The 12,442-nt window shown below is 38.4% G+C and overlaps 1 protein-coding gene across 2 annotated transcripts in view; it reads left to right on the forward strand.

The window, feature by feature from the left end:
• LOC129720674 (beta-1-syntrophin) overlaps positions 1 to 12,197 on the forward strand; it is a 507,412-nt gene extending 495,215 nt beyond the window's left edge. For both annotated transcript variants that reach the window (XM_055672212.1, XM_055672213.1), the window contains exons 10-11: positions 8,119 to 8,304; positions 8,372 to 12,197. In XM_055672212.1, the coding sequence (XP_055528187.1) occupies positions 8,119 to 8,304; positions 8,372 to 8,455 (270 nt within the window). In that variant the 3' untranslated portion in view covers positions 8,456 to 12,197. The remainder of the gene's footprint in view (positions 1 to 8,118; positions 8,305 to 8,371) is intronic.
• The last annotated feature ends 245 nt before the right edge of the window (positions 12,198 to 12,442 follow it).

Raw genomic sequence — 12,442 nt, forward strand, 5'->3', positions numbered from 1 at the left:
AACCAATGCATAGTACGGAAAAATTCAAATTAGTCAAAATTACACTAGCGCCGAAAGAATTCCGAGCCAGATTGTCCGCTGACAACTAGCTCTCGAGCTTCTGAACAACTTTGCTGAAGATTACAACTATCTAGGTTGTCGGAATCGCGAGATAGAGTTATAGAAATCTGCCAATGTGATGCTAAACAAACCACACAGTTTAAAACACAACTCGCCTCATAGTTGCGCAACATTAAAATAAAACATTTTTTGTTTACATGAGGATCAGCATTCGTTACAATATTGCAATTTTTACAATAAAAACAGGCCGAAATGCATTTAAACCACAATAACCGTAACCACAATAAATTGTTTTTTTGAGTTGTGATGTTGCGTTTTCAATATATATCGGGATGTATACTACGAAATTCACTAGAAAATTATAGACAACATTGTCGATTGCAAGAGAATTTATCTCGCAAGAGGCATGAAAATCGCCATAGAAGTGTGCGAGAGTATCCGATAATATTGATGTCTTCTACAAAACTTGCGCAAATCTTAATTCTACACTTTTAGAGAAGACATTAACGTGATTTGACGTAACTACGCACTTCTACAAGGATTTTCCGCGAGGAAACTTGCCGAAATCAACAATATGTTCCGATTTTATAGTTTCGCTTGGGTATCGAAAAAATATCGGGGTGAATGTATCGATCCAGCTTGATATTGACGTCATTTGTATCGATAAAAAATAACGCTATTCAGGCCTCTGGGTATCGATTCCACGACTGATGACATCTGATTCGCACAGTATTGCGTACAGAGTTCTCTAATCCCTAATCCCTACTTCCTGGAAGGACTCGTATATGTTTCTGGTCTTCAAAAATGGCTGTAAGCGATTCGTCTCGAATTATTGCAGTATCGCCGCGTTGCATAGTGGGGAATCGCTGGCCATCAGCCAAAACAAATTTTTTTTTCGTTAGCTATTTCATAATATTTTTCCTTTATTGCTATAACATTCAAGTGTCTAAATCCAAAATTTAGGCGCAATATAATGAAATCTGAATTTTTTATGACTATTCAAAGCTTGGCGAACTGACGTTTTTTGTATTTTTTTGAAAAAATGTACATTACTTTGAAACGCTCTGTAGCTTCAATGATAGCTTGGATTTTTTTGAAGTCAAAGGAAAAGTTGTTGTAAATATTGTGCAAAACAAACCCTTTTCATTAGATATTGTAAAATTTCGTTACAGTAGGCCTGACACTAATAAAAATTTAAAAAAAACGTAATTTTTTTAGAAAAGTAGCTTGAAAGTTTAGTTACCGCGGTTTGCCACGGTTGTGACTACATTCAAAATTTACGTTAAAACGTAAGCTTTCAAATGCATACTGTCCGCTGTAGCGCTAAACTGCGCAAATTGTCACTTTAGTGAAAAAAGCGATAGCAGATTTTTTTAGTTTTTATTTTAAAAGTTGTAATTTCATCCAGGATTAATTTTAATCATAACCATGATGCCCCGTTAATGAAAATTTATGATATCGTACTCAATCCGTAAGGATAAAATATAAATTTGGGCAAAAATCACAAATTTTATCAATGAAAAGTTTTAAAATAAGTGTAAAACAAAACAATAACGCACGCTTAGCCTTGGGGCTAATAGCGGTCTCGATCAACTAAATTAGTTGAGAGAATTCGTTATCGATATTGTTTTTGGCACATTTTGTATGTATAGGATAAGTACGACGATACACCGTGCCCCAGTGCTGAGTCGAGCAAATTTCCGGTTCGAAAAGATCCTCGACTTGATCGGGAATCGAACCCGATATCACAACCGTGTGGGAGAGCTAGCCGACCACAGAGCCACGGGGACCACAAGTGTTAAACAAAAAAACAGTAAAAAAATCTTTATGAAATTTTGCTTATGTTAAACTTTATCACTTTCTGCAAATTTAGAACAACATTAAAAACATTCAGCCCTTTTCAATTTATGATCATGACATTCGCTAAACTGATTAGAGTGTCAAATACTAGCAGCAAATTCATAACATCAAACTGCGGCTAACAATAGCCCGTTTGAAGATTGCTTTTGCTATGCACTCGTTTGCATACAAAAGTAAAGCACACATTTTGCTTTATGAGAAAAAAAAACAAAGAACAGTCGTCGCCCTCCGCATCTTTTTTTATTCATTTAGAACGTTGTGTTATTCCAGTGTCTTGGTTTTCAAATTCATAAATTCGTTGAATTTCATTATGGAGCCTTCAACTTCAGCGGCACCACCTAATTCAATGTCTAGTAAGTTGTTAATTCATGGTTTTATACATGTATTTAAAGAGTACATTCAACCGAAAATCACTACAAGAAATAAAAATTGCAGCAAAAGACATTTTTCCTGCTGATAAGTATAATGAACTTCAAATTTTCTGGAAACAATTCAACACAAGATTTAAGCGATCACACCGGAAGATGATGATGATGATGACTTTTTCAATTTGTAATTAGTTTGTATTACTTATGTTGTTTTAGTTTATTAAAAAATATATATATATTTAGGAAAAAAAAATTTAGTTTGAAGGGTCGTCCATAAATAACGTATTTTTTTAATGAGGAGGACGCCCGGTGGCATTACTTGTGTTAAAAGATTATATAATTTAATAAAAAAGGAGAAAAGTGGCAAAAAATATTAAAAATTGGATTTCGTATTTTATGGACGGCCCCAAACAAAAAATTGATGCTAAATTCGTGTTCAGCGCCCCAAAATTATGTAAATACCAAGTTTGTGTCGCATTTATCGACACTTTTTTTGCTTGGCCAGCCTTTGTATGGAGTCGCCCCACCGTGCGTTGAGTGCTACCTCTAAGCTGTCTGAGCCGACAATGCTTCGTTTGGATCAGTACGGTTTTATGTCTTAACGTTCGACAATGACTAACTTAACCTGCTTCACATCGTGAGTAATTCGATAGTTAGAAAATGGCCAACAAGTCGATTCTATTTACACCTATTTATTCGCGGCGTTTAATAAAATTAGCCATAAGATTACTATAGTCAAATTTGACATAAATGGTAATTTGCTTGTCTAGCTCGAATCGTATTAAACTGGCAGAAATATGTCCGTCAAAATCTGTGACCACATTTTTTCACCCTTTCCCGTTTGGTCCTGTGTTCCTCAGGGAAATCATCGTGGACCTTTTCTGTTCTTGCTGTACATAAACGATGTATACGTTATTCTAACGTGCTCTAAACTATCCTATGCCAACGACTTGATGTTGTATCACACGGTAAAACAACTAAAGGACACATTGTTTCTGCAACTGCATTTGGAAGCGTTCACTGACTGGTGCAAACTCTACCGAATGTCGTTGAACGTAGGGTAAGCCTGTGTCTAACGCCCCCCGGGGCAGAACGCCCTAGTCCATTTATTCAGAAACATGCAAAAAGTAAGATATGAGACTATTGGGAATCCGTAACGGTTCATAGGACCAACCTTCTGTGCAAGTTTTGTAATTGTCACTAGCAACAAAAAAAAATAATCAAAAATAGATTTTGATTTGAGATGCTTCAGATCTAATTTTTTGCAGCGTTTCCGTAAGGCTTCTTTTACTAGTGTATAAGTTTGCCAGTTTGTCTGCCAATTGCGCTTATATATCTCAAGTGAACTGTTTAACAGCTGTATCAAGTAAAGAAACGGTAAAAACTGTATAATTTGCCTAAATATTTGATACTTTTTGCTACACTACAGCTCCGGGCGGTATTCCCCACCTGTAGTCGGGCTATATGTTCATTGCTTTAGCGTTTATTTCTGAGACTTCAAGTGCTGTTTCGCTTCCCGTGCTGAGCTGTAGTAGAGGTATATGAAGCTATTGCATGGGGCATATTATACTGAATGTTGGGGCAGGTCGAGGTTCACCGTCGTTGGTTGGTGGCTATTCTTGATCCCAGAACCATTAAATTTGCCACGCAGAAGTCTTCTCAGCAATCAAAAACCATCGTGGATTTTTTTCACAAGAAAGAACTTTATTTTTATAATAAACTGAGCATTATATTTGGACCACTTAATTTTATTCACGGAGCTATGGCAGGGCTAACCTTTCTTTATCGGATGTCGCTTACCAACTGAACTGGTGGCGACGATCACGATCTAACATCGGCGCCACGATCGAGCAATTAATAAATGAGAGAGAGATAGAGAGAAAAAGAGAATTGACTTCAGTGATGATGGGTTCGGATCACATGATCGAACAAACTAATTAATCTAAATCAAACACCATCTGGACCGTTTTGCCCCAGTGAATTGGAAAGCTTGGAATTTGATCATGTTTTTAATAACATTATGGCGTTTTTATGTAACAGTTATTACAAAACAAAATAATAGCAGTTCATTATCAACTAGATAGTGTATCTAACTGCATAGAAGATTTGTTGTTTGTGATAAACATAACTACAATATTGACGATGTGTTTCGATGTCTACCCTATCCAAATGCTCGGTCATTTCGTTCATTCGTACTTTGTATCCGCTTTTAGTTTTTCATCTTTATGAATGTTTTCCATTTATTTGCGATGTCAATCTCTTCAATTTTACTATTGTGCTTTTATATTGTCTTAATTTTTTGCTTACAAAAAAAAATCTTTCATATTTTTACACAAAACTTCACGTGTTGCTTCTGCAATACTCTGCCTTTTTATAGCACTGATTTTCAATTTTCAACAGTTTGAGTTATGTTTCCCAACCAGAAAATGACAATGCCTTACTAACCCCAGTAAATCGAGAGTAACGATCACTCCGTCTAACAAAGTTCGCCTCTTTTTACATTTTACATTTGAAATCTTCGACTGAAGACTTAACGCACTTCCGAGGTGGCTGAGGGCACCAATACTCTCAGGCTAAAATGCCATAATATTTCATTTTTTTCCTCATGGGCATTTTTTCGCGCTTATCGGTCAATGATATTGTTCTAAAAACTTAGGGAGGAGCTTCGTAGCCGCAAGATTAAAGAGTCCGCTTTGACTAGCTGGTGGTCATGGGCAGGCTTCTTAAGAGTGCAGCCTTTTTTTACTGTCTTTTCAGAATGCTTTTTCTGTTGCTGTTTGTTCGGGATACCTAGCTGCGCTGGCAGTTGGGTAACCACATTGAGAACGTATTGACGACAGAGCATCACAAGAGGAAACGATAAATGTACTTCGTGTGTCGATTCGACATTATTTGAAGGATGTCTTCTGAATAGCGAACTTGGAAGAGAGAAAGAGCTGCTTTTTATACAGACGTTCGTGTCAGCACGACAAAAACAGCACATTTCGGTAACAGCCCAAATCCCCCGGAGACATTTTCCCCTCTTATTTATGTTCCATTGACGGATGCCGTGATAAAAAAGGCTGTAGAAAGCAGGGCTGGCGTCACACTATTTTTAGGGTGGGTAGTAAGGAACACGGGAGGTTCACGGGTGGCCTTCTGGCAGTTAACCGAAACAACCGCCATGACGGACGAAAACGCCCTTATGGTATTTCTAAACGACGCAACTTCCGGCAGGCACTTCTGACTATAAATTTCCCTTTTCACGTCCATTCCGGAGCGAAAGAAGAGCGGCTTCGACATCCCCTTCTCGTTGATTGCTGCAGACACAGCAGCACCTTCTTGGGAAACTTGGTGTGTAAAATGAAATTCACCTCGGAGCTCAGTTTCTCGTGGAGGAAGTAAAATACGAAGTGCCCTGCCAGTCGTTGCCATCCACGTTCGCCAGGCGATTTTTACAGTTTGGCGGGTGGCACAAACCTCCCGACCAAGCGCAAGCAGAGATGTAGCCACTTTTTCCTCGGTCTTCCTCTTCAGCTTCAACATCCTTCGAAGCTTCTTATCACTCAGGGTCGTCGGCCGTTGGGAACCGAGTTTTCTTTCGATGTTTTGATTCTGGTCCAATAGTGCCAAGATTTTGTAGATACCGAAACTGGTGTATCCGGCGTCCAAAAGGCGTCGCACGATATCCGTTTTTGATGCGGCAGACCACCGTTCTTTGATCTCGCCCTTCTGAATGAAGTAGTTTCACTATTTTTGCCATCACGGTTAGAGTTTGAGTTAAATTTTTTCTGCTGACTCATGGGTTAATATGATTGATGCTGCATGGGTTGTTTCGTTAGTACGTGTAAAAGTAAACCCATAAAAAATCGACAATTTTTGTGCATTTTTCAAATACTAACGTTAAGACTCAACAATTTTGTCTCCTCGAAAAAAGTCTCCAACTCGCTCAACGATATCTATTAAAAAGCGATTGCTCGCAAATGTGCATGGCAATTTTAAGTTTCAAACATAGAAAACATTTAATTTTTTTCAGGTTTGTCCGATAAATCTGTGTGAGTAAATACCCACAGGGATATTTTCCGAGTGGGTACTTCTACCCATACTTTTCACATCACATCAAAGAATAAGCGTTACCGACAATTTTCGCAAAAAAGAGCAAACTCGGCAATAGAGCGGCTGTGCACTAAAGGATGTGTTTAACGCATACCAAAGGTTATTTATAACCATACATGCCGTCGTCGACGTGGGAATAAAGTGAACGGCGAAGTAAGAACATCTGCGTATGAGAACTAGGCGGCAACATTATAGTCGCAAACCGGTTTTTCTGTCAATACCACTACTGTCATTTCGAAACACTCACGAAAGTCATTAAAAAACTGTCATCGCTTGGTATAATTTTGACGTGGGACTACGTCTTTGTTTTCTACACTGCGATGCATTCTGTAAAAAAGGAAATGTTGCGTCAGATTTCAAACGATAATAACAGCATAACCACATGGAGGGTAAAAATAACCAATATGTTGTTGGCTAGATACAATGTTGGATGATTTTGTAATACGCTAGTTATTACTTTTGTTTCATTGCTCAGCGCTGAAAATTGAAAAAAAAAAATTAAATGAACATTCATGCGAACAAGAACCAATCACATGCGAGCATTCCTAGCACAGACAACATGAAAAGACACCAACCATTCTCCCTGATGATCTCTTTGTCAATATCAAAAGAGAAATTGACAGAGTTTACCCGTCCCAATAGGTCAATTTATGTCTGCTTTCATGAACCTAGACTAATTTGATGTCTCGAAGGTAAAGATTTTTCGAAAAGTTTGAAACATCTCTTTCTCTTGAACAATTTCTAAATCTACTGTTAGAACGTAATAAAACTGATATCTTGAAAGAAAACATGCTGGTGAAAGCAACAGTACCGTACAGTATATGTGTAGCAGAGAGCCGCAGGTCTCTCATCGTCTATGTTTGCAGCGGTACACTTCTATTTGCACATTTTAACGGTACACTTTTATTCGTACTGCAGTGGCACTACTCGTATTGCAGCGGTGCCCTTTTATTCGTACATTTCTGTATGTGTTCGATCGAGGAAAAACTTCATTGCTGCTGCTGATGGTGATTAAAAGTTTATCTCTTGACTGATTACCATCAATTACCCAGAGAGAGTTGTACATTTTTGCAACTGTCATAAGTTATAAGTTATTTTTATTTCATTTCAGTTTCGATATCCACTGAATATTGGTGACTGGAAAGTATCGAAACAGTAAATTCCTAAATATACAAATTTATAGAAGAGTAAGAACCGGTGAATGCTTGTGAATTTTTTGTCCGTTGTCTAAGATTTATTCAAAATCTTTTTTAAAATTATTCAATTTTTTAAACATTGTTAGATGGTATTTTTTTCATTTATAACTTGACTAATAATATACGTATATAACCTATTCTTGTAATACAGTGAATGTAATTGTTAGCGAAAGAAAAAAAACTTGGCGAGCAAAAGAACGAAAATAAATCTTTTTGAACTTTAACTTCGTTGTAAAAAAATCCCTCTAATTACAGTGTTTAGTCCCACGTCACTTTTGCATACAACGCTAGGGCTGTAAACCTTGTAGTATTTCCTCTAGTTACCACTAGTGGTTGTACTTTTTAGTAACGTTTTACGAGGCTGTGTATTACTTAACTTTTGACGTATTAAATGAGTAATGGTACTAATAATAGTAACTAGAAATTGAAATTGTGCAGACACATGAAATATATATCAAGATTTGGACGTTTGTTCGTTTGTCTGAATTACAATCAAAACCAAATTATGTAAAAACCTACTGTTTTTAATTTCTTCACAGGGCCGCCCGTGTCAATTAATCGTTCACCTGGATCGGGGCTTCACCCTGCTGGATAGTGCCCTCGGGAGTACCGTGGGTTCGAAGCCCCTATGGTCATACCCCTTCGATAAGCTCAAAGGATCGGCTGACGATGGCAACAAGCTGCTGCTGCTGGACTTTTCTGGCTGCGAAGATGGTGCCGAAATTGTAAGTAATCTGTTGCTAAACATTTTTAGTATAACGCTGTTATCCTATACTTCACGTTCCCCACTAGGAACTGGACATGGAATGCTGCCCAAAACCGGTGGTGTTCGTCCTGCACAACTGCCTCTCGGCTAAAGTGCACTCACTGGCGTAAACTGGAGTTTACCGAGAGCATCGTCGTTGGTCATCAGCGCAAAGTAGGAAAATGAAAGAAAGTATTATTATTTTCAATCTCAGCAAATACAAAAAACTGAAAAGCAAACAAGTCATCTGTAAATACACTGTAAACTATTGGTTTATTTCTAGCCTGAGGATTGTTTGATTGTTTTGTTTAACTATTTTCTCTCGAAGTGTTTAAGGTGAGGTTATGTTGCTTGTTATAGTAGTAGTAATAATCACCTTGTTTAAGCTCTAGTAGGTCTATATAGTATCAAACGAACACCACGTTGAAACACACATAGCACATGATAAAAAAACACACACACAAACAAACACACACATACTGTAAAGAAATTTTTTGTAAACTGATTGTGATAGTTGAAACCTTTTGCAGATCTTATTCCTGTTTAGACTCACTGAACTTCTCCGAGCAAAGATGAAATCGAAAACTTTCGTTGTTTAATGAAGGTGATAATTTAACACAGTCAGTCAAATCAATCTTGTTGTCCATATCGATAGGAAATTTAGTGATACAAAGAAAAGCTGACAGAAAGCATTGCATAAAAAATAAAGCTAAAAAACACCAGTGTGTGTATTCCATACAAGCAGTGGGCAAGGTAAAGTGTGCAAACGAACAAGTTGCGAAAAATTAGAGTAAAATCTGTTACGTTGAAATTTCTGATTGAAAGTGAAACAAAGAAGAAGAAAACTCAAGAGATATAACAAAGTTAGCGGAATGGGCAAAGTTGGCGTAATGTTAAGTTTTCTCCCCTCTCGACAAACATCACATGAAAAGTGAAACAATTAAAAACAGCGCAGTGGGAGCCAGTGAAAAAGCAGAAGGAAAAACAACACCCTCAAGAGAGAGAGGACACTTTTCCCCACCCCAACCGGACGGAAAACGAACTTGATCAGGTATATTTCTGATAAACTGTAATAACTTTGATAATGTGCAGTCTCGCTTGAGGACGGTATTCAGCTGGCAGAAAAAAAAACTCAGAGCTATTTCTACTAGGAGAGATAATTTCCTGAACGAAAATAGCACTTCATGTAATTCCTTCGTTCTGTTCAGGACACAGAAAAAAATTCAACCACTCTTTCTAGCCTGCCACTTTCGTAATGATCTCCTTCTTCCGGGTTGGTAAAACATGGTAAGACGCAGCAGCAACAGCAGTCAAGCTAAAGAGCGCCTGTTATCGTTATCATTATTTTAATTAATTTAATTAACTTCCAATGTGCGCACTTTGGCAAACCTGGGCACTCCGCCAGCCGCGGACAGTCAGTCGTCCAAGCCCTCGGTGAATATTATTTTGCCTGGAGCAACGGAAGACACGGAAAGCAGCTTCTGGTCTACGAGCGGTGGCAGGACAGCAGTGTAGATACCGATAGCTCGCGACTTCCGAGAAACTTTACACAAAGTTAAGTAAATGAGTGGTAAAGTAGCTCAGTGAGCAGAAAAAAGAAAAAAATCAGTCGCCACCGATCTGCGAGGTACGCAGAAGGACCGGCACGTAATTAATTGATTCTGTTTCCGTAGGACGAAGTATCCAATCTTTCATTTTCTATTGGAAACTGTCAAGTGGCATGACCCAGTCTGAGAAGGCTCTGCTCTTCCCAATTCAATTGTTCGGTTCGAGATGAGTTTTGGAAATTGTTTCCCCTCCTGGAGGGTATTCATTCAAAATCTGCGTCCTCAGTCTGGAGCGATAATTGGGTCCGACTTGCCTTGCATCGCCAGGCCTTGCACAACGGTCGCCCCATTTGGGAAGTGTGCAACTGAAGAGCTTACAATCGTTTTCGCATAATGCCGTCTTTGTCCTGCAGTTTCTACTTCCGGGCTCGTTCAGCAAGGGCTGGAAATATTATTTCGTTACAGCTCGGATTGGGTTTACTTTTAATGATTCAACATTCTAGCAAAGTTGGGAAAAAGTTATCACTGTTCATATTGATTTTTAATTTTTGATAGTTTCGAACGAAACTCCTACCCATAGCCGTGCGCAGGATTCAGGTTTGTAGATAGTGATTTTATCCTAATGAACGTTTTGTTCTTCTTAGCCTAGATTTTTAACTTTCTCATCAAAAGTCCTTTATCTCTTCTGGGGAGGTTTGGGCCTCAAAAACCTCCACGTGCGCGCCGTTATGCTTATTTATTTTTCAGGGCTTGCAAATATTGTTTTGTTATAGCTCAACTTGAGACTACCGTGTAATGATCCAACATTCTAGCAAAGTTGGAAAAAAGCTATCATTGTTTATACCATACTTCAGATAGTTTTGATCAAAACTCTCGGCCGGATTGTGTCCTTCGATTCGTAAGATTGTCTTTTTCGCAACTACCCACCCCTTGAACTGGTACAGCTTGAGTTTATGGGTGTACCGGAACCCACACAAATTTCCCATCTAGCGAGTGTTTCTCACAAACGAGGAAAACTTCCACCCAAGGTGGAACAGTCGTAGTAAATAAAAAAAATCATATCAGATTCATAGGAAATTTTGTGTTGAGATGTACAGAACGAGTCAGCAGATTGAAAAGTTTTCCAATAATGAAATAAAGTCTGTAAATATAGGAAAAAGATTATAGCCACTTCGATTCTCCTTTTCCCTCGTCCACTAAATTCTCCGGTACATATCTGCGGGCGGAAGAACTCCTCATCCCTCCACTTACCGCGCACAACCGTAGACAAAAAAAAATCGAACAGCGAAAACGAGACTCATTCATCCTGGCGTTGGAACAGTAAAACACAGACACTGACACAGTCACATTCACCCCGCTCACTGTAAGCTATAAATGACTGAATCGATTAAATCTCAGAACAGATATAGTAAGAAAAAACAAAAAAAAACGCAACCGGAAAAGCGAACTCCTCGCCTTCGAAAAAACACACAAACCAACCAAAAAAAGAGTAAAAGTTCGAGCAAACATTTTACCGCGCAGCAACAAAAAAAAACACAGACACACACACACACAAATCTTCTCTTCTTTATCGCTTTTAAGCGTCTCTATAAATTTCAACGTCGAATAGTTGGCTACATATAGAAGCAGTAGTGAATCGGGAAGTGTACTATATAAACATAGGAATAGATATTTTCTGCCATCAGCAATCGTTTGAGCAAAGAAGAAAAGAACAAAAAAACTATAGGAAACAAAACAAAATCCAAACAAAGTAGCAAAACAGCAAAAACCCTTTTACTACAAACCGGAAACAGATGTGCTATCGTAGACAACCTTCTTCTACAGCAAACACAAGTACAGATTTAGACAAAAGTGAAGCAAGGAACAGAAACTTTACACCTTTCCAGTCAGTCTGTGTGGTCTGGTGCAGGAAGTAACACACCGAAATCAAAAGGGATAAAACTTTTACTAATCGTAGGTGACGCGACCGGTCAGCATTAAGTGTAAAAGCAACTCGAACTACTTTTCTTTCCCTTACCAAGCTCTTATAGCAGGTTAGGGTAAGGCAGCGAAACTGATTATTAGTAAACTTTAAGCTGATGTTTGCTGTCGTTGCTGGAGCAGAAAGCAAAAAAAAAACACAAAATCAAATCACTATCCTGGTTTAACAGTAAGGATTCCTTCGTGTATTTAGGATTGGGTGTGCGAGTCGCACCTTAGCACAAACACTACGCCACACACTTCTTGCCGGTCAGTGTCTCTCCGGTACACGCGAAGGAAATGTGGCAATTTGTCACAGACAAAAAATTATATCTGAAATGAAAATAAAATGTAACTGAAAAGCGAAGCGACGTCAGGCTTCTTCATCTGCCAAGTGATTTATCACATTACTGTGCGTTACTCTGAGGGTACTCTATTATACTCCACCGTATTTTATTCTTGTTCACATATTTTTTTCAATTTCGATTTAAAAAGCAGCCCAAGCTCAGATCTAAACTCGATAGATCTAAGTCCCGAAAAAAACTAATCACACTAAAGTCGCTTTCTACGCGGGGGATACGTGCCGCGTAAAAAAACCGCGTAAATTCCGGA

The sequence above is a fragment of the Wyeomyia smithii genome, chromosome 2, assembly GCF_029784165.1.
Source record: "Wyeomyia smithii strain HCP4-BCI-WySm-NY-G18 chromosome 2, ASM2978416v1, whole genome shotgun sequence".
Classification (NCBI taxonomy): Eukaryota; Metazoa; Arthropoda; class Insecta; order Diptera; family Culicidae; genus Wyeomyia; species Wyeomyia smithii.